The 27,827-nt window shown below is 40.4% G+C and overlaps 1 protein-coding gene across 1 annotated transcript; it reads left to right on the plus strand.

Annotated features, from left to right (window-relative positions):
- Nucleotides 1-2,915: 2,915 nt before the first annotated feature.
- LOC139939724 (NACHT domain- and WD repeat-containing protein 1-like) lies at nucleotides 2,916-27,053 on the plus strand. The gene is given in 14 exon segments (XM_071935815.1): nucleotides 2,916-3,288; nucleotides 8,338-8,497; nucleotides 9,361-9,563; nucleotides 10,423-10,777; nucleotides 11,205-11,349; nucleotides 11,686-11,982; nucleotides 12,396-12,633; nucleotides 13,090-13,864; nucleotides 15,851-16,233; nucleotides 16,235-17,563; nucleotides 18,570-19,112; nucleotides 19,645-19,886; nucleotides 20,495-20,642; nucleotides 21,612-27,053. Coding segments are annotated over 13 exon segments (5,064 nt in total). The 5' UTR covers nucleotides 2,916-3,288; nucleotides 8,338-8,379; the 3' UTR covers nucleotides 21,900-27,053.
- Nucleotides 27,054-27,827: the final 774 nt, after the last annotated feature.

The raw sequence follows: 27,827 nt of genomic DNA on the forward strand, positions 1-27,827 counted from the left end.
TCGATATATCGAGTATTTCCCGCGCGCAAGATGGAAGCCTAAAAACAGCACTTGGTATACTCATGGAGGTAGAAAGATATATACCGTAGACTGACAGTTTAATAGGGTTACATTTCAACCTGTTTTTGTCTGATCCCCCGAACTTGTTTGTAGTTCAAACAATTTCAAATTGCGTAGTCCCGCCCCGATTATTTCTGGTTTTACAACAAAGTATGATCGCCGCTACCGCTGGCTTGGCCATTTGGTGAACGCTCACCACAATTCTCGATTCGTGATTGGACATGATTGGCCGTCTCAAAATGACACAGAGCCTTTGTGAGTTGCGTGACTCGCCGACATTAAGGTGTCAGTTGCCGATGCATTGATGTAGAAGTGTCAATCAAGTTGTCCGACGGGCGCCCGGACTACCTTTACGGTTGAAAATGGTTGAGATAATCATCGAAAAAAAATCACTAGAAAGTCCCGCAAAACACAGACCTACCACTCCGCGATCACAATATACAACGCACGCAGCATGCAGTCACATAGTCTCCAATAAAGGCTCGTAGTCTTTTTACTTTGCATTCTATAACAAAGGCAATAAACATTGAATGCTAGAACGCTCTCTATTGTCGAAATAACGCAGTGCATCACGCGTTACCGCCTTGACCAAAGACTGCACGTGTCTGTGCATGCTTGGGCAAACGGGTTTTCCCCCCGAGTTGCAATAACCATACACGCTGGTGTGCACGCTTAAACCGTACAAAAGCATAGTCTTCGCTGGTACGCACGCAATAGCCGCCGACAGCGTGGTCTGTGCTGCGAAGCATAAAGTTCCTCGGAAATGTTAGCTTGTTTACCGAAAACAACACAACGTGTAGGCTTTATTTGACCAAAATGACGCCATTACGATACCTTGGATTGTTAGAAAGATTATTTTACTGTATAACGTAAGATTGTTTTCTTCCTTGTTTTGTTTTGTCTTGTTGATTCGGGGAAGTTTTTGCGGGGTGAAGACGCATTGATTTTGATCACATGCGCAATGGGAAGTTGCATCTTAAACAGCCTATGGGGCAGCAGCGGCGGTTTCTTTTGAGGTTTTACCGAGCGCTCGCCGCGGGGTCGTGAACTTCTGCGGCAGGCCGGCGGCTGATGGCGAAAACACAAAGAACAAGCAGACATACTTGGTTGTAAAACGTATTTTATGTAATAGGGCAACTCAAAATGATGAAACTACATGACGACGGCTTTTCTAATACTCAAACACAGATTTCTTTTAAATAATCGGACACTCTTTTGGTATTTTCGATATCATTTAGGAACATCGAAATTTTCAAAACATCGAAATTATTTTCGATATATCGAAAATCCGATATTACGATATGATTATAAAAGTGATATCGGCGATTTCGATGTCAAAAAAATATCGAGTTTTTGAGTATTTTCGATATATCGACGGACGTTACTTTAATTAGGTGAAAATTTAAAAAATAAATGTTTTTGGATTAACGGGAGACAGTAATAAAATTCTGATAACGTAACAAATAATATGTTTACATTTAGAGGGGAAAAAACCAGATTGGTTTCTTACTCCTGAAACCAAACATTGCTGGTCTGAAATGGGGGAAAACAGTTTTGTTTTGAAGTGTTTGTGCTTCATGGGGGTGTTTTACTGTCATGCCTTGCGAAATCTGCGGATTTGTTATTTATTTGGCATGCCATATCAGCTTCTGAATTATATTCAATAAAATACCAACCAATGAAAGGTTTGAAAACACATGACACCAGGATACTGCCTGCTGTCGTCATTCCTGTCGAGTGTCGTCAGACTGTAGGTCTAGGCCTACTCCACTACTGTCCTGTTTTCAACGTATTATGGGGTTTTTTTTTCTTTAAATTGAAAAAAAATAATGATGCCATGTCAACTGATGCCTACCCTTACCATAGAAAACTGCTTATTAAGCAGTCTGTTAGCAGTCCGTAAGCAGTCATTGACAATGAATGCTTAGTTAGGCAGTCATAAGTAGTCACGAGAATTAAGTAGTCATTATACATTAAGCAGTCACAAAATTCACAGCTTTTTATAAGCAGTTGAAGGCTTGTCTATTGCAAACTTTTGAAGGCTTAGCACTTAGAATGTTTTCAGAAGATGAATGCTGTTTAATTTACAGTACATATTATAGCCATGTAGAACAGTTTATTTAAAAATTGGCGTCCCCACTTTTCTATAGAATGTTTAAGGTTATTGTCTATAGAAATCGGTTTACTCCGCCGCCTGTAGAATTCTAGTATTCTATGGATCTAAATTCTAATATTATAATATTATTTTCAGAAGATTCCCCGTTTCAGGTTGTCTAATATTCTATAGAACTTAGTTTATTTTATAAATGTTTCCATAAACAAACAAAAACACTTTTCAACAGTAGAATCCTAACTTCTCCATTTTATAGAATTCTAAAAAATAAGTTTTCTATTATGGGTCTTAATTATTTTTCAAAAAAAAAAAATATTTTTGCAAGTGGAGTCCCTGTATCAGGTTGTCTATATTCTATGGAACTTAGTTTCTATTGTGAACATTAAAAAAAAATAAAACTTTTCAAAAGTAGAATCCCATCCCCAACCCTCCCCCCCCCCCCCCAGCTAGTTCCCAATTCTTTGGTAGCTTCGAAAAATAATGACTGGACATTTTTCCACCAATAGAGGGCGCTATATGATAGATGTGTGCAGAGCCGTATACGGCTCTGGATGTGTGCAGAATCATCACTCGTGCGCCCTCTGTAACAACATGTGGAGCTCCGACACAACATTACGACTGCAAAAGAGACTAATCACAACTTGCGCATGCGTATTTTAATCACAACCATTCGCGGTACCTAGAAGCTAGCTAGCTTCATACGTCGTGTTGGTTACATGCTTCATAAAAGGCACGGAGGAAGGTCGCGGTGTTGAAAGCATTTGTAAGTGACATTTTCCATGGGCACACTTTCATTATATTGCATGAAGTATGCATACACATAGCTTTGTATTCACAATATTCACCCAACAGCAGTGTTCATCAGTCGACGATCGCAAATTGGCAAATAGGGAAAGTGGAATATTTGCTGATTGCTGACTGACACTGACAGGTGATAGTGGCAGTAACATAGGGCTGTGCGCAGTGCAGTGGATCTGGTTTGTTTGATCATGGTTTGATCATCAGGAAAAAGAATTCGACACGACTGACTGACCTGAGGCGTGCAAGAAAGGTCAACAAAGAAAAGGTGCAGGTAGGCTCATGGAAAGCAGGGCTTGCGTTGTAAGTGATTAAATGTAAGTAGCTCAGCCTCGGAATATCAACAACATTCTCAATTCCTTGTAGTTGTAGACAAAAATATATACAGTACACAGACAGAGGGGGCTGGTCATCTCGCCACCTAGCAAGCTCGCCACCAACAAAGTCACCCCCTGCAAAGTCGCCCCCTAACCGGCTTGCCCCAGTTGTTACAAAGTCGCCCCCTGACAATGTCGCCCCCTAGCAATGTCGCCCCCAGAAAATAATTAAGGGTCAGGGTTAGGGCATGGTTAGGGTTAGGGTTAGGTTTAGGGTTAGGGGTTAGGGTTAGGGTTAGATCTTCCACAAGCACATTACTTCAGATGGAAATGTTTTAACTATATTTTTTTACCATAATTATTATAGCCTTAATTATTTTTCGAACAACATCAGGGGGCGACTTTGCTAGGGGGGCGACATTGGCTGGCGGCGACATTGTCAGGGGGCGACTTTGCTAGGGGGCGACATTGGCTGGGGGCGACATTGTCAGGGGCGACTTTGCTAGGGGGCGCCATTGTTTGGGGGCGAGATTGCCAGGGGGCAACTTTGTTTCAACCTGGGGCGAGCCGGTTAGGGGGAGACTTTGCAGGGGGCGACTTTGTTGATGGCGAGCTTGTCGGGTGGCAAGATGACCAGCATTCTACACAGAATGTGGGTGACTGTGGAGTGACTGTGACTGTGTGAGCAAAACAAATTCCTGAGTCCACGTCCTGAGCTGAATGTCTGTCACCGAGACTTCTCCAGGGACAGCACTAGCAGGCTACCTTGATTTTAAAATGGGCTTTTTGTGTTAGATTTCCGAGATTTATGGCGTAAAAGTCTGGTTTTGAAGTATTTTAAATCCGTTGTTTTTCATACAAGTTAGTATCAGGTTCCATTCTGGGATTGTGTATGGGTCATAGTGAAAGCTTGTAGCAGTCTTTGTTAACTGTGACTCTTTCGAAGTTGTTTTTGTGATAGTTTCTAGACAGCTGACAATGATTGAATTAAACTGTTTTCATTTTAACAATAGCTGCTAATTAGTGAAGGCTACAACGGAACGAATCTCGCATAACTTTCCGTATGGCGCCACCACCTTTTCACTCATTTTTACAAAAAGGGATATCTCATTGAGGTAAATTAGATACTATATTTCATATCGAATGAAAAAGTGGTGGCGCTATATGGAAACATTTCCCGAATCTCGTATAGACTATAGATAGACATAGTTCTACTAGTCTACTAAAGTACTAGTACTAGTACTAGTAGGTAGGATGACTCACTGTAGTTAAGTGTCACGGTGTTGATGAAACAATGATAAAGTCGTGGACAAAATTGTGTTTGTTCGACCCGGTAGTTTTATTCGCACTCAGTGAGGAGCAGGTGAAAAATTGTTACCGAGAAGTTCACATCAACACTGTGGGAAACTTAACGGCGATGTACAGGGTTAGCGGGAGTTTTCGGCGGCATACTGATATATAACAAAAGAAAACAGCGATGAAAGCTAGCTGGGGTTGACTAAGAAACATATGGCAAAGTTAACCAAACGAAACCAGGAAAAGAAATGACTTACAAATACCGGCACCCAGTGTCTTAGCCAGGAATTTGGAAAGTGGGAGTGCAAACTGAAAAAGTGGGAGTGCAACCTAAAATCACTACAAAATGAGAAACATTGTGCGTAGCACACAACACGAGTGCGCAGCGCCAAGTCTCCCCCCCCCCCCCCCCCCCTAAAGGCCCTGGAAGCTCTGGCTTCTGTAGGTGCTCTCAGGTGGTTTCTGATGCATTTGTGGTACCTATATATGTTACAAGTAAACTATATTGACTTAATTAGCTGTTCCGACCTTCCATCGGAACAGGTATTGTTTTCGACGAGATTTTTATTATTTTTATTATTATTATTATTCTTTGTTTCCGCCTAAAACCCCAGTGCATTTGTACACGTTTTTTGTTTATTCCTAATCTCCTAAACCATAATACGAAAGAGTGAGTTTCTTACCAAATTGTAGCTTAGAACATAAGCTTTACTCTAAATGTAAATTTTTTTTTAAATTTTATTTAATTAACCAAGTAAGCTTCATTTGAATATAACTGGATGCAGTCGCTTCCATGTTATTGATAAATATTCTCTTTGGAAATGCCATACAGTATGTACCTATCATGATTTGTGACTTCTTGAGATAAGTCTACGCGTTTGAATATATAACTGGATGCAGACACTTCCATGTTATTGTTACATTCTCTATGGTAAATGTCATGCAGTATGTAACTATCATGAGTTGTGACTTCATGAGAGGAAGTCTACTCATTCTGTTTTCCTACCATCGTTCAGGACCCATAACAATCTAACCGAGTTCCGGGCCCATATACTTTGCACGCGACAAAGTACGAAGATTTAGGGATTTCTTTCAAACGAACGTGCGTAATTGAGTAGGGGTTTTTGACGACGACGACACACCATCGTGTCCACAGATTTTCACTAAACTTAAACAGTTTGAAGATAATGATAGTTGAAAGCTTCCCTTAAAATATTACTTCCTGTGGTGTTGTAGTTTTTGAGAAATTAGTGAACAAAAACTGTCAACGTATGACTGGGACCGAGTAGGTTTGGGACCGAGTTGACCGGGTTCGTTTTAGGCGACGAGTGTGGACGACGAAAATAGAATGCCTGGGATTTGGAATCTTTTACGGGTGAAGTCGGGGACCATTTGCCTAAACTAATTCAAGTATTTCGCTTTCTTTTCGGAAACTATACCATGACATACAAACACTCTTTGGCAGGAATACAAAAGCAGCGATTTTACTATGCTGACGTTTCTCTTGTGGTTGAGTGGGTCACTTGTATGGACCTGCTTAAAATAAAAAAGGCAAAACATTTGGCTTTATAAAAATGCAGAAATTGAGCAGAATAGTGGCTAAATGTTAAAGAGCTGCTTATATAATCAATAGGCAAAACATTTTGCTTTAAAAAAATTGCAGGTGAGCAGAATACCTTGATTCACAACTTGTACTTGTATTTGCTGTGTTTAGCTGCTTTTTGTGTTTAAAAAGCTTTAGTGTAGTTTGCCAATGGCTTTTAAAGGAAAGAATCGCAGCGCTTGCGTAATCATGGAATTGTGCTTACGCTAAGCGTATTTAACAGCTTAGCAGGGAATGTGTTCTTGAGCGTCACAATTCGCAATGAAAAAATGCTACAGTTGACTAATTGTGCTCAACTCCTGCAAAACTTTCACTGCGAAAATAACAGTAACTTAAAAATTTGATTTGCATTCGCAGGATAATACCCATGGTTTACTTACGTGCAAAAGTAGGCCGGGGCGACTAGTGTGCTTTAGTGTTAAAGTCGCCACTACAAATTATTATTTGAGTTACGACTACAAATTATTATTTGAGTCGCAACTACTATTTTTCTCTACTCTGTTAAAATCGTGCTCAAACGTTGACTACAAAAATTGTCCCGACTACCTGTCTGGTGAAACACTGAGTTGTGTTGCTTCTTACTATTAGCAACATATAATATAACGTGCGCTTGCAACACTTTGCGGCACAAGTCTTGAGAATCCATTATTTATCTCGACAAGTGTCGTAGTTGGGTTTGATGTGCGACTAGTCGAGTTAGTAAACTTCACTAGTCACCCAGGCCTATCATAATGAGAACTTGCCTATTAAGGTTTTATCGCGAATTGCAAAATTTCAAAAGAGGGCGCTGCTGAACCCACACAAAGGTATAGGTGTTGCGAGCGCGGGTTGTAGAAACTGCATAGAAACCGCCCCATATTCCTTCCCAAAATGCATTGCGGTTTTGAATCGCGATAAACCTTATGAAAAATCTTGTGCGAATGGGCCCAATGTCGTGCTCTGCTCTGTAAGCAAAGATTCAGTGCTTAGCAGAAGCAGTGAATTCAGCGCTTACGTCAAGCGAAATACACTGCTTAGCAGGGATTTCTTTTGTTTGTGTGCTTCCAAGCTCGCACATTTTATTCCGCGCATGCACATTAAGCGGAAAATGGTGATCGTAGGTGCAGAGTTTGGTGGTTACGAGTTGAGTAAAATCCACTCGAACTAGATCAAACATCAAACCACCAACCAAATACAAGGATTTTATCCTTAAGTAGTTTGTCACATGGCAATGGACTCTAAAGATACTGGCATGAACTCAAGAAACCAACCAAATCAAACAATCCTGAGTCAAATGCAAGTTTTTACATTATTCAACTACGGACCACTCATCTTATATGCCGCCCTCTATTGACAAGTGACAGTGAAAATCCTTTCAGCACCATATCTCAAGAAGTGCAGGACCAATTTTTACACTGTCTGTAGTGAAGACTCCTTGGGGCATGGACATTAATTTTGAAAAACTTTGACCTCAAGTTGACCTCTACTTCCGGGTCAACCGGAAGTGGGACCATATCTCAAGAGTTACACAACCGATTTAAACAAATTCTTCAGTTATAGACTCCTTAGGTCTTAAAATTTGTTGGGAAAAACCGTGACCTCATTTGACCTCTTCGTCCGTGTCAACTGGAAGTGGGACCCTATCTCAAGTACTATTCAACCAATTTTAAAACTTTTTTTCAGTTATAGGCTCCTTTGTCATTTTAGCACATAATCCAAGCAAAAGAACACGGAACAGCTTTGTTTTATTTAGGCCTATCTCATCACTATTTACCATTTTTGATTTGATATGAAAGAATTTAATGTTATTACTCAGTAACTGAGTCAGTTGTTTTCTAAATTAATAAATCAACATTTTATTGAACATAATTATTTGTTCTGTTCAAGATACTTACACAGTGAGGTTGGTGTATTGGGATTAGTAATAATATTTTAAAAAACAAGACTCCCGGAATTGTCTGGTCATAAGTTTACTGAATATACCCTGTTTATTATAAATACTAATAAATAATAATAATAATTTTATGACAATTTATTTATAGCGCCCATCCATAAAACATGCTCCTGTGCGCTTATTAACGATTTTTTAAAAAACTCATTTTAAAAAATCCTATTGCGTAAATTTGCAACATTAAATACAGCAAATTAAATTTTTTCCTCATGCCTTACAGACTGTATATCATAAGAGCTCTGCTTGATCAACAAGTTACAGTATGGCGTCTGATTGTAACTACCCTGCTGCATTTGAATTTCTTGTTCAAGGAAAGACAACCAACCTCCCCTCACAAGAGTCCAATGTGGTCCGAGTATTCCTAAGTTCAACTTTCACAGGTTTGGCTTAACTCTGACATTAATTGAGGTATCCATTGATATTACAAATGACTATTAAAGGCAGTGGACACTATTGGCACTACTCAAAATAATGATTAGCATAAAACCTTACTTGGTATCGAGTAATGGGGAGAGGATGAGTGTATAAAACATTGTGAGAAACGGCTCCCTCTGAAGTGACATAGTTTTCGAGAGAGAAGTAATTTTCTGCAAATTTGATTTCGAGACCTCAGATTTAGAATTTGAGGTCTCGAAATCAAGCATCTGAAACCACACAACGTCATATGACAAGGTGTTTTTTCTGTCATTATTATCTCGCAACTTTGACGACCGACTGAGCTCAAATTTTCACCAGTTTGTTACATGTATTTTATGCATACTGTATGTTGAGATACAATAGTACATGTGCATGAACACTCCTTGCATGCATGAACACGCAGTGACTGTGCCACCCTCATGAGTGTGGAAGTAAACGGGTAAAGCTCGCACTACAATTTATCTCTGGATGGTTCCTCACATCAAGAGTTGTTCTCTTATGGTGTAACACATAAGGACATTGACTCTAAAAATGGCGCAACCAAGATAGTTGAGAAAATGACATCAAGGGCCAATTTCATAGCAACCTGCTTAAAAGCATTTTCTGCTTAGTAAAACAACAAGGATTCCAGTCATAGATTGTACATGTGACATGGTATTTTGGCTGGTAAACATATTCAGCACATTTCTGTTGTCTTTTGCTACTTTTTTTGAAGGGTGGCCAAGACCAGGGGCAATGGGGGTGATGGCATCCGTGGCCTGCGTGTAATTCCAAGCCTGTCTTTTTCTTTTTCATTATATTTCTTTGTGATCTTTTCGCTTTTTAGACACTATCAATGAGAGGAATCGACTTCTGAAGGACGTGTTTCCGGACATCCAGAAGTACTGTCAGGGTAAAGGCCTAGACTTTGAGGTGGTGGATATGCGATGGGGCGTGCGGGACAACGCCACGGCCGATCACCTGACCTCTGCCCTCTGTATCAAAGAGATTGAGACTTGCAAGAGGCTTTCCATGGGCCCTCATTTTGTGGTGAGTGGGGAAATGATCTGGTGCTCCTCAAATGTCTGAATTAGTTTGAGGACAGAGAAAGTTGCGGCAGTGAACCACACAGATTGAAAAGTAGCTGTTGGTTTGCATAGTGTAGTGCTGACTTATGTTTCAGAGCTTCTACATGTTATACACAAAAGCAATAACTCTAACATTGAAGTTCTAACATTATTTATCCCGCAAGATATGTGGAGTAATGGTTTAAAAGGTGCTGTGGCGCAAGTTGCAGCCAATGTTCTCTTTATAATGTTAAGTGCACTGCAGGGTGGATTTCACGAAGGTAGTCCTAACTTAGGACTAGTCCTAGGCACTGCTAAGAGATAGGACCAGTCCTAAGTTAGGACCAGTAACTCATCCTAACTTAGGACTGGTCCTATCTCTTAGCATTGCCTAGAACTAGTCCTAAGTTAGGATTACCTTTGTGAAATCCACCCCACTGGGTTATTTTATGTGTATTACACAACAAATACGTTTTACAGCTGTCATCCCATCCAAAGGCCACAGCATTAATGGATAAGTGTTTTGCTTAAGGACATACCAGAGCTTGAGTCCAGTGATTTTACCCACTTAGCTACGGCACCCCACTTCTTTGGAAATACTGTCATCATGGTTACAACAGGAAAAAATGGCCAGGATGCGTACTTCCACAGCAAGTGGGTTGCTTAATCCTCTGGCAGGGGTCCCGAGCGGAGACTTCTATACCACAGAGCTATTCTGGCACCCTTTGCCAGCTGTTCGGCATCACCTCTAGAACATTATTAGAATCATACATACTGTGGTCATGCAGTACATATTATTAGATGATAACTGTATTTACGACTGATTTATTTTGTCTCTGAAGGGTTTTCTTGGAAATAAATACGGGTATCGACCGTTACCACCATCGATCGACTCGGCCCACTTTGACAAGCTCTTCCAAGTCATCCAATCACAGGCAGATTCTGAGGAGTGCAAACTGGTGACTGATTGGTACGTCCAGGACACCAACGCCAGTCCCCCGCTGCATGTCCTTCAGCCAATCACAGCACTCCTCTCAAATTTCTACAATGAAGAGCAGCCAGAGTTGCAGAAGAAGGACAGGGATGATTGGTGGAGGATCTTTGGGAGGTTGCAGAGGATTTTACAACGGGGAGCAAAGTCTGCTGCGGTTGAGGGAATCATCTCGCAAGAAGAATCTCTTGTCTTCAGTGAATCTGGTAAGTTTGCAATATATATGTTAAGTATTTTTCTATTCTGTTGAGTTTTTAAGTATACCATCGTTTAACAGGTGCGATAAAAGTATAATAGCAGGCTTTTGATGATCGATGAGGGGGCGTTGATGGGGGAGATCATTCCAAAGCTTTGATGCACATAAAAAACAATTGTAACTTTTTAGACAAAAACTTTCCCCCTTAATCCGAGCCCCTGTAGGATCTGGGGTCGATTTCACAAAGCAAAATTCATCTCAAGACAAATTGTCAGTATCACCATAGTGATTTGTATTGGACTTCAGACTTTACTTAAGTATGATTGATTTGCAGTTAAGATCACTCTTAGTTTTTTTTTTAAATCGGCCCCTGGACTGTAATGGCCATTTCAATTTGTTTTGGTTAAATGTGCACATCTTTTTGTCTTTGGTTGTAGTTACGGAAACTGAAATAAGACAAGGACTGAAAGACGTCTCTAACCCTTCAGAGAATTGTCTGTTCTTCACGAGGGACCTACAGGGAATAGGAGTCAAGCTGGAAGATGAGGGTACAAAAAAATACATGGACCTCATAGATGATGGGTGAGTGTGTGTTCCGCTTTGTTTGGATCCTGTACTGGCCACCCTCGTGTGATGAGGTGGTCGAGCGGTCTGGAAGGATGGACTCAAGTTCTGTAATTTGTAGAATCTGGGTTTTAATCCTTGGCCCAATTTCATAGCTCTGCTTACCATAAGCAAAGAATCGGCACTTGCGGAAGCAGGGAATTCTGCGCTTTGGTCAAGCTCCAGGAAAGGCCTTATGAATTGGGGTATTATTAGTGTGTAAGTCAAACAGGTGCTTCAGTTAAAAATGCCTAATAATACGCAACAAATTCATAACTATCATGCTGTGTATCATTCCTCTCCCTCATGACTCAGTTCAATTGATGAAGAAGCTCGGACATCTCTTGAAAACTTGAAGACCAAGTACCTCCCATCGGTTGTCGGTGAGGACTCCATCCAGCGGTACACCCTCCCCTGGACCCCGTCTGGAATTGATCCCTCCCATCCCATGCATGCCAAGTATCTGGACGACATCTGCAACAAATTCAGAGACGGAATAACAAGAATGATCGATCGAAGCCTGGAGCTGAGGCTGGAGGTCACCGATCAAGCTGTGGCCAACCTCTATGAGGAAGTTCTTCACCATGCTAAATTCTGCAACACAAAGTGCAGGTACTATTTTTACTAAAAGCATTTGTTTTGCAAAGACATTTTAAAAGTAGAGTATAACAATTCTCCTAAGCATCCATTTTAATTGTTAGGTTTTCATGTAACTTCAAGACAGAACATGGTCCCCTATTTTGCAGAAGTTCTCCACAAAATGGAGGGCTAGATGTTCTGCTGGTTATACTATAAGAGGCAAATTTATGATTGTTTAATCACTACTCATAACACTGTAGCTGTTTAAGTTTAGGAACAACTTTTAAGGGTAAGGGGTAATTCCAAACAGCAAAATTTTGTGAATTTCAGTACATTACAAAAAAAATCAGCAAAATTGTGTGGCAATGTGCTCTTTGAAGCCCAAATTTTATATGTGCAAATCAATGGTTTCTGAAAGCTTTTAAGCCATCGCTTTTGACCTGCAGTGGTTTCCACGGCCGCGAGGACCTTATGACCAGCATTCAAGACGTGCTCTCCAAGAACCCAAGGAAACCCCTGATTGTCCACGGTGTCTCTGGTTCAGGCAAGACCTCGGTCATGGCCATGCTTGCCCGCAATGCCTCCACATGGCTCAAACAGGAGTTTGTAGTGGTTCTTCGATTCCTGGGTACCTCTGGACAAAGCAGTGGGATTCATTCAACGCTACAGTCTATTTGCCGACAGGTAATAATAATAATAATAATAATAATAATAATAACAACACAGCATTTTTAAAGCGCACTTAATCTGTGAAACATTCAAAGGCGCTGGTAAAAGTCAAAAGAACAAGAAGAAACTTTCACTCAATATTTGCATCTAGGCTAATCTGAAGAGATGGGTTTTGAGAGAATGTTGAAATCGTGAGAAAATGTGCTGGGGAATTTATTTTGCTTGAGGGTGGTCTGGGATTCTAAATCTCTGGCTTAGCTTCGTCGTCATAGTATGGATCGATTTGGTTGGCTGGCGAAATACGCCTTCAATTTTTGCTGGGTCGACCCAGGGAAGCTAATTGAATACACACTATATAAATGCTATAAATTCTCTCTTTTTTTGCCATTTTACTCTTTGATTTTCTTTTGCCCTTTTCTCCTTGTTGCGAGAGAGAACATCACTTCATGAGACAAATTGTCTTGTTTACAGATTTGCTTTGCTTATGGCTTGGAGCAGCCAACCTCAAGAATCCTGGATGATTACACGGAGTTGTCAAAACTCTTCAGGAAATTAGTTGCAACAGTTGCAACGTCCGAGAAGCCTCTCTTGCTGATTGTCGATAGTGTCGACCAACTGTCACCAGCCAACGATGCGCACGCCATGAACTGGCTTCCCATGTCCCTGCAGCCATACGTGCAGGTGGTTGTCTCAATGCTGTCTGAAGATGAGTACAAGTGCAGGGAGAAGACGCGTTTACTCCTCAGCGGAGACAGTTGCTACATCGAGATGCAGCCGGTCCCGCAAGAGACGGGACTAGAGATACTGAACAGCTGGCTGGCGATGAAACAACGGAAGCTGACAGAAGCCCAACTTGTGAAAGTCTCGACGGCCTTCTCAGAATGCCCCCAGCCGTTGTTCCTGAAGCTGCTGTTTGAGACTGTCGTGCACTGGAAGTCTTACACGAGCACCTCGGAGAAGGTGCTACCAACCAGTGTGCGCAAGGCCATCACGGATCTCTTTGAGGATCTGGAGCACAAACACGGCCAGATCGTGATCTCCCATGCTCTCGGTTACATCTCATCGGCAAAAAACGGAATCGCAGAGGCTGAGATCGAGGATGTTCTGTCATGCGACGACGAAGTCCTGAATGATGTCTACCAGTATTGGGATCCTCCTACTGAGAACATTGTTCGGACCCCGCCTTCTCTCTGGAAGAGAATCCATTATGATGTGACTGAGTTTTTGTCAGAGCGCCAGTCAGGAGGTAAAAACGTCTAATAGTAAATAACATTATTTTCTGGCAATTCATCCCAAGTTTTATAAGGGTTGGGGCGGGGTAAGGAGTTAACATCAGGGCTTGATATTAACACTGGATCACAGGCCCGAGGCCAGTGATTTAAGCTCTGCCGCTTTTTTGTTGTGTTTTTTTTTGCAGTTGAATGATATTATTACTTAACTATGGAATATCTTTAATATAGTCGCTTGAACATAGAGATATATTTTAAAGCCATTATACACTTTCGGTAAACAGTATTGTCCAAGTCCCACACTTCGTGTATCACAACTTATATATAAAATAACAAACCTGTGAAAATTTAGGCTCAATCGGTCATCGGAGTCGGGAGAAAATAACGGGAAAACCCACTCTTGTTTCCGCACGTTGTGCTGTGTCATGACATGTGTTTAAAATAATTCGGTAATTCTCGCTATCGAGAATTGATATTTAATGTATTCTCAAAAAGTAAAGCATTTCATGGAACAATATTTCAAAAGAAGTCTTTTACCATTACCTTATGTAAACCCTGTAAGTTATTTGTAAATCTGTGAATTTTTTTTTTCTTTCTTTTCTGTACCAAAAGTGTATTTAATGGCTTTAAGAAAGGTTTTTGAATTGTTGACCGTATTTATATACATTTCTTTTATAATGGACAATAAGCATTTGCTTTATGAGTTAAATCTGTTTGTTACGATATTGGAAAGGATGCAGGAAAGCTATTCAATTTAATTCAATTCACGTATACTATTGTAAAAAGAATTGAACAAAAAATCACCGACTAAGAATTTTAATCTTTCAAGAAATATTTATAACGCAAGGTAAACATGCAGTAAGAAGCCAGATAATACAGAATACAAATTCCTAGATCAAAGAAAGGGAAACATGTAGTTTTAAAGATATGCTGGAAAGACAAAAATTCAGTCACAAATAATGTACAATTCAACAATATTGTATTTAATTTTGGTTTTACCCATATACACCAATTCAGGCGCACACCGGGCGCGCAAGTGTTGAGCACCGCGGCCATTGCTGAGGTAACATGTGTCTAGTTTTGTGCACAGAGACATGAGGAAATCATGTTTCTTTTCTCCCTTAATGGAAATTAAATACTTTCCTCAACGACTATCACAATTTCCTTACTAGGACATCATGATATAGGCCCACTAATGTAGATCACTAACCCCAAATGTTTGCAACTAAATAAAACCGAATCACTTGAAAACGCTGCTTGTCTTAGGTGAATGATTTTCCTCTGTGCTTAATTTAAAAAAAAATATCAAGAATGTAGTAAATCTTCATATCATGCAGCCATGTCAGAGAAATCGCAGAGATTGTCGAGGAAGACATTGTGGGGTGTCGTGGCCGAGCGGATAAGAGCACCGAATTCAAGCTCTGATGCTTCTGTTCAGCAGAGTGTGGGTTCGAATCCCGGTCGTGACACTTGTGTCTCTGAGCAAGACACTTAACTATAATTGCTTCTCTCCACCCAGGGGTAAATGGGTACCTGTGAGGGCAGAGATGGTTCTTGTGGTTGATTTAGCCGAGTAGCGCATATTAATGTTGCACAGGCTGCATACTCCCTACCAGGGAGCTGAGATGGTTTAAGGAGTGATTTAAGGCCCAGTGACCAGGGGTAATAATGTGAAGCGCTTTGGGACGCCCTCCGGGTGTGAAAAGCGCTATATAAAAACGGTTTATTATTATTATTATTATTATTAAATTTCCATAAAAAGTGAAACAAAATTAGACACACGTTTACCGCAGCAATGGCACGCGGCCTCCAGCACTTACGCGTCTGAAATGGTGTATACACCAGTGTGTGTTAGTACTGTGTACCCAGTAGGTTACGAGCTTTGTAAATCGGGTGGGCATATTAATTAGGTGGGATATGGGTTAAACCAAACTAAAATTCTTTACCCCCAATGCAAATTTCCATCTATAATTTCAGTTTCTTGTTTTTGTTGATGTTCACAGGCAAGACAGTCATTGCATGGTACCATCGCCAATTTATTGAAGCCTCAAAAGATCGCTACTTAACCCAAAAAGAGACAATCTTAGCACGACACCAACTCCTCGCCGAGATGTTCCTCGGGTCTTACAGCGTAGGAAATATTCGACCTATCACCCTGGAGAAGCGCAAGAAAGTCTTCTCCCAGGCTGATCGCCAGGTGGCGCCCCAGCCACTGGAGTTCGGTGTGGGTGTATACAACAGGCGGAAGCTTTTGGAGTTGCCGCATCACCTCGCAGAAGCAAGGATGCTTGAGGATCTGGTGTCCAATGTCCTTTGCAACTTTAGTTGGCTGTTAACCAAGTTGAGGTGCTTCTCCTTCTTGGAGCTGATGATGGACTTTCGCACCGCTCAATGAGGAGATAAATATCCTGATTGAGATGATGTACTTAGCTAGCAGCAACCTCAAGGTGGACCCCTTGTGTCTCGCTGGGCAGCTCGTCGGTAGGATCGGAGACTACGGAAGCAAGTATCCAAACTTGGAGAAGCTTCTCCACCAAGCAGCTGAATGGATACAGAGCAGCTTTCTACCGGTGATCGTGCCACGCGCTCCGTGCCTGATCCCGCCCGGTGGACCGCTGCGCACCATCTTCGGAGGTCATCCCAGTGTGGTCTTGCGGGTGATGTGTACTACCAAAGGAGACCTAATGTTGTCGGGTTGTCTTGATTTAGAGGGATTCCCAATGCTCAACGTCTGGAATATGTCTACTCTAGAGCTTGTTCATACCTTGCAGAAGAAGAACAACGAATCACCAGCAGTTAAGAGCAGTAAGATCAACATCTGCATTACGAATAACAGCAGATATGTTGTCTTCGGCAAACGCTCGCTGGCAGTTTTTGATTTGGTCATTGGAGAGTGTCTTCTGGACTTGGACACTGAAGACATGACAAGCTTCAGTAATCTGCAAGTTGATAGCGATGACTCAAGAATCCTAGCCTGTTCCCAGCCCGGTAACTTAGTTTGCGTCTGGAGCACGACGGATGGCAAGAAAAATATCTCTCTGCAGCACCCCGCTGAAGTCATTTTCTTCATGTTGCTGCTTGCAGGAGAGAAGCTTCTCTCTGTCTGCAGTGAAGGGAAGTTTAGGGTGTGGTGTTTGAAGTCACAAGAATGTCTGACTTGTCTAGATGGGTTCGACGAAGGAAAGGTTCTATCCTGTGCTACAATCACACCAAGCGCCAACTCTCTTGTAACTGGAAGCACAGACGGTCAGATTAAGGTCTTGTCTCTGAAGCCATTCGCATCATCTGAACCATCCTTGATCGTTGAGTCGGAGTTTGCTGCACCTGTCAATAAGGAGCCCCTCTTGAGTATCCTTGCTCACTCAGACACTACCTTGGTTCTCAGAGACAGTAGCAGCGTTTCTAGGATCTGTCACCTACACAGCGATCAAGAGCAAAACATTATCGCCCTAAAGGGACATGATGGCTTGATAACATGCACATGGACCTGTGATCCCGACGCTAAAGATTCGGAGAGTTTAGCTCTCCTGGTGACGGGATCCAAGGATGATACCTTGAAAGTCTGGAGCTTGGAAGATGGGAGCTGCATCAACACGCTGAAGGGACACTCCTCTTGGATATCAGATGTGACGATGGTCACAATGTCTGACGGCTCGCGAGTATTATCAGCTTGTAATGATAAAACGGTGAAGATGTGGATACCAACTAAAGGAGAGGTAAACAAAACATATTTTAATGCTTACTTAGAATTTTTCACATCCAATTAGCCTTGGATTTGGATTTGAATAATGTCTGGTACAATAACTAGAGCAAGCTAGTCAATGCAATCAATCAACCTATTTAAGAACTCACTACACAGTAGTGAAATTAATAACGCTCCACTAAAAGCTAAAGTAGTAGTTCAAGCCATTTTGGTATACTTTCCACCCAGGTAGTAGTAAAAAAGCAGGACAGGTTTTTTTTTTTTTCAGAACTGAGAAATCTCTCAAATTCCACAAATCTACTCTTCGGTAGTAGAATATAAAGCAAGACAGTTCTCTAAAGAACAAAATCTACCTTGCAAGTAGATGCACGCATGGTGTTACCACAAACCAAATTATATTGATAACCTCACCATGCAATGCCTCACAAATCACGTATAATAACTTGTTTATTCACATGTTCACACTTAAATTTGAATCCTCTGACTATTATCGACAGTTGGTATGTCATATGATTTGGAGCAAGCTTTTTCGCATTGTTTGAGGGGCGACAAATACCTACACAGAATTCTGTCCTCATCTGGAGGCTACAAAAGCTTACCGTAAACCATTTGACATATAGCATCTGTCTGGACAGTCTTAGGAATAGACTGTGCAAGTCTCGCACGTATTTGAACTTCCGGGACAATTGTGGTCCCAACCTTATATGGAGTTTTACGTTGGGGATTTTGTTTCGTCCATTATTTTAGTTCAACGTAACTGATGACCATAATAATTACATATGTTGTTGAAAATGTAATACTAATTAACGTGAAAAACGTGTCTCTCTTGAAAATTACGTACCACGGCATGTGTGATAAAATACTGACTTTTTCATGTAAGCTTTGTGTCTAAAGTTTTTCAGCATGTTCCATTTGTGATTGGTACCCTGCTCATAGCTAAGTATCAAATTGTTAAGCATTATTTTCTGCCTTGGCAACTCTATTAAATTGGGCCCTTTATCTTGATGTTTTTTTTTCAGGTAATGGAACGAGACAGACATGAGTCGTCTGGTCAGTGTGTGGCGCTTGCGACGCACACCAATCCCCTCATCGGCATATCGGGCAGCAAAGACAGACTCACCAAATTCTGGAACGTCGATGAAGCCAAGTGCTTCTTGACAGCAGACTGCGCATCCGTGGCAATGGAGATTTTGGAAGGGCAGGACCTCGCCGTCTGCGGCACGGACAAAGGCGAGATGGTTGCTTTCAACCTGGTGACAGGATCCGAGGTCTGGCGTCGATCCGTCTTCAAGAAGAGCATCTCGGTTATGGCGTTAGCTCCGAAGCAGACCGTCCTGTTGTGCTCTATAGACGGATCGGACAAGCAGATTCGGGTCTGCGATGGCGCCAATCAGCTCGATGAGAAGTTGAGGTTGGATGGGCATGATGAGGTGACGACTGCTCTTAAAGCAAGTGTAGATTCAGAGAACCCCATGTACCTGTCGGCCTCCAAGGCGGCAGGAGAGATCAAAGCTTGGGACAGTGTCTTGGGGTTCTGCCTGCAGACTATGGTGCATGAACAGGTGCGTGTAGGCTTATTTCTTTTATAATAATAACATAAATAATAGTAATATTAATAATTGCTTCTTCGGAGCACTTTATCACACCCCTAGGGGTGAATCAAAGCACCCAGTATTAAAGCACCCAGTATTATTTTCTGCAAGGTATGTGGAGCTACATATTGAAGTATGAGACCTATTTCTTTTAAGCACTATATAATGGGTTTACAAGGTGTGTGGCGCAATATGCTGCCGATCAAACCAGGAAGACCGGGGCGAACACCTTCTCTTAACGATAAGTGTACTGAGCTCTTTTATGTCCCATCCAAAGGACTCATCAATAATGGTTGAGTGTCATGCTTATGGATGCAAGTGTAATGACCAGGACTCAAACCCACACTCAACTGATCACGAACACCAGCGTTTGAGTTTTTTGTTCTTATCCGCTGGGCCATATTTTTAATATTGTTATTTAATTCATGTAAGAAACAAGAATAAGCTGTTGCAAACTGAAATTTGGCCTGAGGTTGTTTTTGGGGGTTCCTTCTTATTTCAGGTTTCCTCCATGGAAGTCTCACCCAACTCCAAGTTCCTGGCCACTGGCTCCAACAATGGCACCGTAAAGGTGTGGTCGTTAGCGGCCACTTCAGTTGGAAGCCTTCTAGCGGAGTTGTCCGGCTTGTACAAGGACACCATCGTCTGCCTGGCGTTCGGTCAGGAGAATCGTTACATCGTCATTGGGGCTCATTGCGGGAAAGAGCAGCTGCTGGTCTGGGATTTCCAGAGAAAGAACAGACGGTATGTGCAAATTGTTTTTTTCATCACTTTATTTCTTGTTGAGATCTGTTTTTAATCGCAAATTCTTTTTTGTGTTTTTTTACCCCAACCTCCCCCACAAAACAAATTTATAAAAAATATAAAAAAGGAAGATAAAACCATATGGAAACCAAAGATGTAAGCAGGCTTTGTACCCTCAAGCTTTTCTGCTTTGCGCTCACAAGCTTTCACGCTTTAAGTTTTTTGTTCAACCGCCTATCAAATCCATGTGAGATGATCCAGAAGAAAAGCGTTTAAAGAGATCAGTTAGACCAATCTTTTTATTTTGTTTAGGAAAGAGTAACTTACCTAAAATTTACACTACAAGATTATTTACACCTAACAAGGAAGCATTTTGTAAGAATTAAGAAATAAAGTTTTTTTCTAGGTGCCTATAATAATATTGATGGAGACAAAAGTCAATTTGTACAATGTGCACAAGGTTATTTATGATTTGGAGTTGAACAAAGGCCAATTCACCGGAGCGATTAACCTCTGGATTAATGTGCAATCGCTCTTCCAACTGAGCTGTCTAGTCCCCTTTTCAAGTTAAAATATGTTCCTCTTTCTTCTTGTGACTCATGTTACAGGTTCCTGATTGGCCACACACATGCCGTGATGTCGGTAAGCATCACGCCAAACAATAAGTATGTTTTCAGTAGCTCAAGGGACTGTACCATCAAAGTGTGGAGTTTGGACACAACGGACCTCTTGGCATCGTTTGACTGTCAGTCACAGGTAAGTCACTTACCTCTTGGTTTGTTAGTAAGCTTCACCCTGACACAATGATGTGTGTAAATCACGTAGTTTCTATGAACTCAGGCATTGATCAGTAGTTTCAGCCTATATGATTTGAGGCATTGCATGGTGAGGTGTCAATATATATTTGATTTGCAATAACACCATGTGTGTATCAACTTGCCAGGTAGACTGTTCTTAGAACTGTCTTTCCTTAGATTTATCGGATATTCGGTAGAAAAAGAACTGTCCTGGTTTATAACTACTACACTGGACGGAAAGTATGGAAAATCGCCAGGACTTAAACTTTAGCTTATAGGATTGTTATTAACTGCACTGCCGCAGAGTCAGTTCTTGAATTGGTCTCAATGTTTTGACTAGCTTCCTCTATGACGATGACTGGTTTCAACCTGTTTGACATTGTGTGGTCAACTGTTCCAAAGATGCACAGCAGTGCTTTGGAAGGAGTGATAACCATAGGAAGTATCTGTGATATACCTAGATGTTTGTTCTTTGAAATTTCTTGTCGGTTGATAATGCTGAATTGGATCTTGGAGATAAGCAGGGCCTGTATGATGGAGACATCGATGTTTTACTAATAATATCTTGAAATCAATACAACTCCTTATTGGAAGCTGGTGTAAATTCTGAAGGATAGGGGTGAAATGATCAGGATTGCAGTAGCAGGTGACAAGCCTACAATTCCGACCATATCTTGTTGGGCCACCCTACCCCCTTTCAATGTCGGTTGTCATTGTTTCACAGCCTTCTGTGTTCCAGTCAACATTGAGCAGGGGGGACAGGGGAGACAGGGGAGAGAATGTTTATTGTCAGGGGAAGTGGACGGGGAATGGTTATTGTAACGTTAGGAATGGGTGGCCCAAGCATTTTGGCCGGGATTGTAGCTTCAGTGTTTTGTGATGCACTCATTTTCAAAGTCCTCATGAAAGTTTGTTTTTTCTTTATCAGGTCAAGTTCTTCAAGTATGCCGAGATTGCTGAGGACCACTACACCTTCATCGCGACAAACCAGTCTGGTACCATTGCGATGCTGGACCTGCTGCTAGCAAAGGCAAAGAGGAGAGGAGATAAAGAAGATACCAGACCACAGGTCTGGTCATCGGCACCGATGTGGGAGGTTAGTCCCTATAAACCTGAGGTTTTAAACAAACCTTCAAACGGCACGCCGACCAGCGTGAGCGTGACTGGGGAAGGTAAAGTCAAGAAGAAAATGTCTAAGATTTGTACAACTATCTAAAAGCACAAGGAGGGTGAAGGTACATATCATTGTCACCTGAGGATGAAGGCCTCCTTGATTATAGAAACTTGTCCCTAATTAGGTTGAATGTAACTCTTGTATCATAATTTGGGTGTGATTCCTGGCTACACAGCAGTTAGCGGTTATAATAATAACCGTATTTATAACGCGCCTTTTGCCAAAGGATACAAAGCGCCAGGTATTATTTCTGCAAGGAGTGGGGCGAATTTTGAGATATAAGACCTAATCTTAAAGCACCATGTAAAGGTTTACAAGGTGCTATGGTGCAATATGCTGCCAATCCAGCCAGGAATGCATGGGACCACAGCTTTATGTCCCATCCGAAGGACAAAGCAATGGTTATGTGTCTTGCTTAAGGACACAAGTGTCACGGCTGGGGATTCGAACCAACACTCTGCCGATCAGAAACACCAGAGTTTGAATTCTGTGCTCTTAACCGCTCAACCACGTCACTTCCACGGTTGTATGGCTTCTGACTGGCACCCCAGAACAAAACAGGGAGACCACCAATAAAGGGCTTGAGATAGCTCAGTTGGTAGAGCGCCGGTGCGTTAATCCTTTAATCCGGAGGTGGTTGGTTTGAATCCCACTCTAGTCAATTCTTTGTTCAATCCCCAAAATTCTCTTCATAACTCTCTCACATTCTTCAGTCATCTGATGATGACTAGAGCAAGCTAGTCGATATGTTGAGACCAACTTTTTAACGGGTCCCAATATTCAAATACCCACGCGACTTGCACAGTCTATAGTCTGTTTCTTGGAGTTGTTTGTTACATTGTTTGCAGAGAGGATATAATTTTGTCTGCAAACAATTTTGTTATATGCAATGATGGACACTTGTGCATAGAAATATATATTATATATTTTTTGAGACCGAGGGTAACATTTTTTACCTACTGTAAATATTGAGCTGCATGTTTATATTAATAGCATGATTACCATACAGGTAATATCTGAAATGAGTGCCTTTGGCTATTGCTGTGGGTTTTAGCTTCAGCACAAGCCAAAAGCCATAGTCTCTGCCAATTCCATTCATTCTAACGCTGCCTTAAAATATTGTGCCTGAATAAACGGATACCTATAGGTTATCATAAAAAATGTGATATGTGCAGTTTAGCAGGTACAGGTTTTAGCCAAACTATTTTGACTATATAAAGTGTGAGTATACTTGTTTGAAGATGAATAGTATTAGATTGTATGTGCTGAAGCAAATCAATTATTTAAAGGCAGTATTTAAAAGAAGTAACTTTTCACGAATTCGATTTTGAGACCTCAAAATTAGATTTTGAGGTCTCAAAAGCAAGCATCTGAAAACACAACTTCGTGTGACAAGAGTGTTATACACACACGTTTCGGCAGATAGAGCTTTTTGAAGCGTTTCATATTTTGCGCGTATATGATAGCTAATCAAAGAAACGGATCGGAGTTTCCCTCCCAGGGGTTAGAGGGGTTATCAGACCTAGCGTGATACGGCGCGCTGCCCATGGTAGTGAGGTTGAGCCTAAGTGAACAAAATGTAGGTGATTCAAGACAAGTAACACAAAGGTATTTTTTTGTTGGTTTCTGTTGTTATTATTGTTTATTTTGGCATTGATACTAGAAAACAACAAACAATTAAAATAAGATAAAAGTGCACAGGGACACTTTGAAACGCTAGGTGGCAACAGACGTACCAGGTAAATTTCCATTGTTTAAGTAGTTCTAAGCATGCACACATTAACAAGAACAATGGATTTACCTGGTCAGTCTGTCACCAGCTAGTTCCCCCAAAAGTCCCACATTAGCCTTTTTGAGATATGGCGGACACAATACTACAACACTGTAAAGTTGTGGTAAATTGAAATAGCATGTTATTCAGTGAAGTGCGCATTTTAGGCGACGCGGCGTTTACAAGAAAACCTAATGACCACCAACATGGTGAGCGTGGCATCAGTCGCGGCGTGTGATGCACGCGTATATCACATCCGCAAAACCTCAAAAAGGTTTTATGTGATGCAAGGAAGTTGGCCAATGAAAGCACCCTCATTGGGTAAAACATACGTTTAAAAATTGTGCTATGGGCAGCCATCTTTGATTTGAAAATTTCTACATTATTTTTAGTGTTTTGTTTTGGGGTATGGTTTTTTTTTTTTTTTTTTTTTTTTGGGGGGGGTTCCTATAAATTCTGGCTATGAGTGCAATAGAAAGCTGATAAGTATGGAGGCATAATTTAAAAGTCGGGTTTTGTGGGTTGTGGCAACTAAGAGGGCATGTGTCCCCCCAACCTCCCCTTAGTTACTCATATTCGTTGGTATTCGACCTTGTAATGGTCTTCAGAGAATAACAAAATTGTAATAATGGTTTTTAAAAAAATAACCTTTCAAACCTGGGGCAAACTGCCATCTTACAAATTGACCAGATAACCGTTGAGGAGTGTTAATTCATGAACCCGTGTGGTACAGGCTAATTGATTGGAGATTTAAGCACATAAAATGCATTGAGCTCTGAGGACCCCTTGACTTGAATGGGTTCTGTATTTATTCTTTACTTACTCTTCAGGTGAAAGCTAGGGGATTTGATTTGACCTTTTTAACAAATGGATGATTCTCATCACAGTCAATGATCAAAAGTTAAGTTTTTGGTTCGGAAAAGGACTCATTGCTTTTCAATGTATTGCAATATGTAACAGAGTGCCTGAACTGTGAAGAAAAGCATAGCAGAAACTGTATTCAACAATTAAATTTTTGTTTTATTGTATTCAGAAAAGAGATTGTTCAAAATGCAATCTTGATATTTAAGTGGATGCATGATCAAGATGGTAATATATAAATGTACTGTATTATTCAGTAGGACCTTGTTAAAAAAAATCATCTACTGTATTTTTGTATAAAAGTGCCTGCTAAGTATTCCAAAGCCTTTAAGAAAATGCATACTTAAAATCATGCCTTTCCTTATACCTGTTTAATTATTTGTTGTATTAAATTCATATACTTTTGTATTTTTCTTACTATTGGATGATGGAAGTGGATTTCTTTATATGGGTGTTTCCATGGTTATGTCAGGACTGGAACTACACGCTGGCCACAGAGGTCATGGTCTCCGTTGTCCCTGGTCTTGGCCTTGGTGCCCCTTGAACAGTTTTTCTTTGACTTTAGGATTTTTTAATGCAAGTGCCCTTAGCAAAAATGAACATGCCCTTGCCCTTATACAGATAAAATTCCATGGCCTGTTATGAATGATAACATTTTTGTGTCATAACCGTCTTCTGACTGTTGAAGTGCCTAGATGGATGTGTAACCTTAAAGGCACTGTACACTATTTGTAATTACTCAAAATAGTTATTAGCATAAAACCTACTTGGTAATGAGTAAAGGAGAGCTATTGGTAGTATAAAACATTGTGGGAAACGGCTCCCTCTGAAGTGACATACTTTTTGAGAAAGAAGTAATTTTCCACGAATTTGATTTTGAGACCTCAGAATTAGATTTGGAGGTCTCGAAATCAAGCATCTGAAAGCACACAACTGTGTGTGACAAGGGTGTTTTTTCTTTCATATTATCTCGCAACTTCAACGACCAATTGAGCTCAAATTTTCAAAATATATAAATATAGCTCAAAATATTTTTTTTTTTTTTACAGCTAACCATTCCTTTGTAACTTGCAAAAGATTAATATTATACTTGTATCATTTTTCTTCAACTGAAATGTTTTATAACAAATTATATTAAAGACCCTAATCACTAGTAACTACTTACTAGTAACTACTTAAAATAGTTGTTAGCATAAAAGCTTTCTTGGTAACGAGCAACGGAGAGCTACATAGTATATAGTATAAAAATGGGTGAGAAACGGCTCCCTCTGAAGTAATGTAGTTTTTGAAAAAGAGGTCATGTCTCGGGCAAATATTTGAATCATATAAAATGAACCTTTTTTTAGGCATCTGAAAGCACACAAAATTGTGCAACAAGGGTTTTTTGTGTCGTTATTCTCTTGCGACTTTGATGTCCAGCCAGATGAGCAAAAATGTTCACAGGTTTGTTATTTTATGCATAATTGTTGGGATACACCAAGTGGGAATTTACTGGTCTTTGACAATTACCTAATGTGTCCATACCTTTATTGACACCATTTTCTGAACTTTTTTTAACTGAGCTGTCTGTCATTACGAGAGAAGATATTTTTTTTACCCCAAAACATTCCTTTGTTAAAAGATCAAAATTATACTCACATTGTTTATCTAACTGAAATGTTTTGTTACACCTTGTCCTTATAAGATCTATTTTTCTCTATTTGTTTTTGTTGTCTTTGTACAGGACTATTATTTGTTATCGTGTTTGATTTTTGTTGGTGCTGCATCTTTGTTTTTTGGTTTGCAAATGCAATATTTTAACTGTGAGCTCTATTTTTGTACTGGCTGAATTTTTAGTGTTTATTCTAGTATACATGTGCAATTTAGAAGTCATGTTTTTAACTTCACTGTCTAATGAAATTAACAAAGAGTTTGTGCATTAAAATTAAGTAGTTCTAAATAAATTGTAGATTTAAACATTTTGGTCTAGTGGAGTGATACTTATTTGACAATCTATGAGCTCTAAGTGTTGAACTTTATGTGATAACATTTGTTATTGGTCACCAATGTTGTACTTTTGTATACAATTAACCAAGAGTTTGAATGCATGTGTGACATTGGACTCATTTCGATGGGATACAGTGTGTTAAAAACAGTTGGGCCAAATAAAAGAAAATACCAGTTGATCGTCCTCTGCGTCAAATATTTTTGAGGTCGCATCCTTTTTTTATTTTTTTATATTAATTTTACAATTGTTTTTCAAAAAGACAAAATTGTCTGTGCATTTCTCATTCAACATCCTTTTAAGAACGTGTAATTGGTGACTTTAAACTGAAGAATTGGTGGCCAGTTTGATTTTAAAATGCTTGGCGGCCACCTTTTGAAAGGAATATAAAAAAAACATAGAAAAGGACCTCGTCCTCTTTTTGGAAAAAAACCGGACGATCAACAGGTTTTTTTTTTTTTAACTTGGCCTTATTATTAAAGTGTGTGATATTTAATATTGATAAAGCAATATTATCATAAATACATGTTTTAAAAAAAACTAGAAGTGTCTTATATGAAATAAAGATCCTATAATTTTACTTTTCTTTTCCTTTGTTGTGAGTCTGTTTGTACATTAATGTATTCTATTTACAGGCTGGGTGTATTGCGCAGCTTATTTTATGAACAAGTTAAACCTAACGTGTATTAATTTGGGGAATAAGTGTATTATTCTGGTTTTACCCTTACACGGATGTGTGTTAGCACTGTAAACTATGTACTTTCACGAGTCCTGTGGAAACAAATCACAGGCATGTTACTCGAGTGGGATTCAAACCCACGACCCTTGTAATTCTAGAGCAGTGTCTTACCAACTAGACTACCGAGATTGACCAGTCATATTCCATACACAGTGTTGGTCCAAGTTGGCATATTTCCACTGTACACACTGTTGTGGTATCCTGATATACTGTTGCTTATTATAAGAGAGTTGTTATGCCTATTATAAGCAATATTTTCTTCTGAAGCGGCTCTAAGAAATTGGGCCCAGGTTGGTGAGCGTGCATTCTAGACCAAGTACGTATTCTTTGTTCTCCAATTGTTTGAACTATGCAAAAGTGTCCTCTTTTTTGCGCACGCAAATTGAATTGTCAAACAACCCGATTATCACGGGTAGATACTCCCCTATATCATGGAGAAAGAAATTAGCAATGGCTGGACGCACAACTACCACACCGTGACTTTGCGGTGAATTATTAACTTCCAAAGCATACGTGAAGACTCTTCACATCCAACGAGTAAACAGTTCACCTTAAAGGAACACGTTGCCTTGGATCGGTCGAGTTGGTCTTTGAAAAACGTTTGTAACCGTTTTT

The sequence above is a fragment of the Asterias amurensis genome, chromosome 7, assembly GCF_032118995.1.
Source record: "Asterias amurensis chromosome 7, ASM3211899v1".
NCBI lineage: Eukaryota > Metazoa > Echinodermata > Asteroidea > Forcipulatida > Asteriidae > Asterias > Asterias amurensis.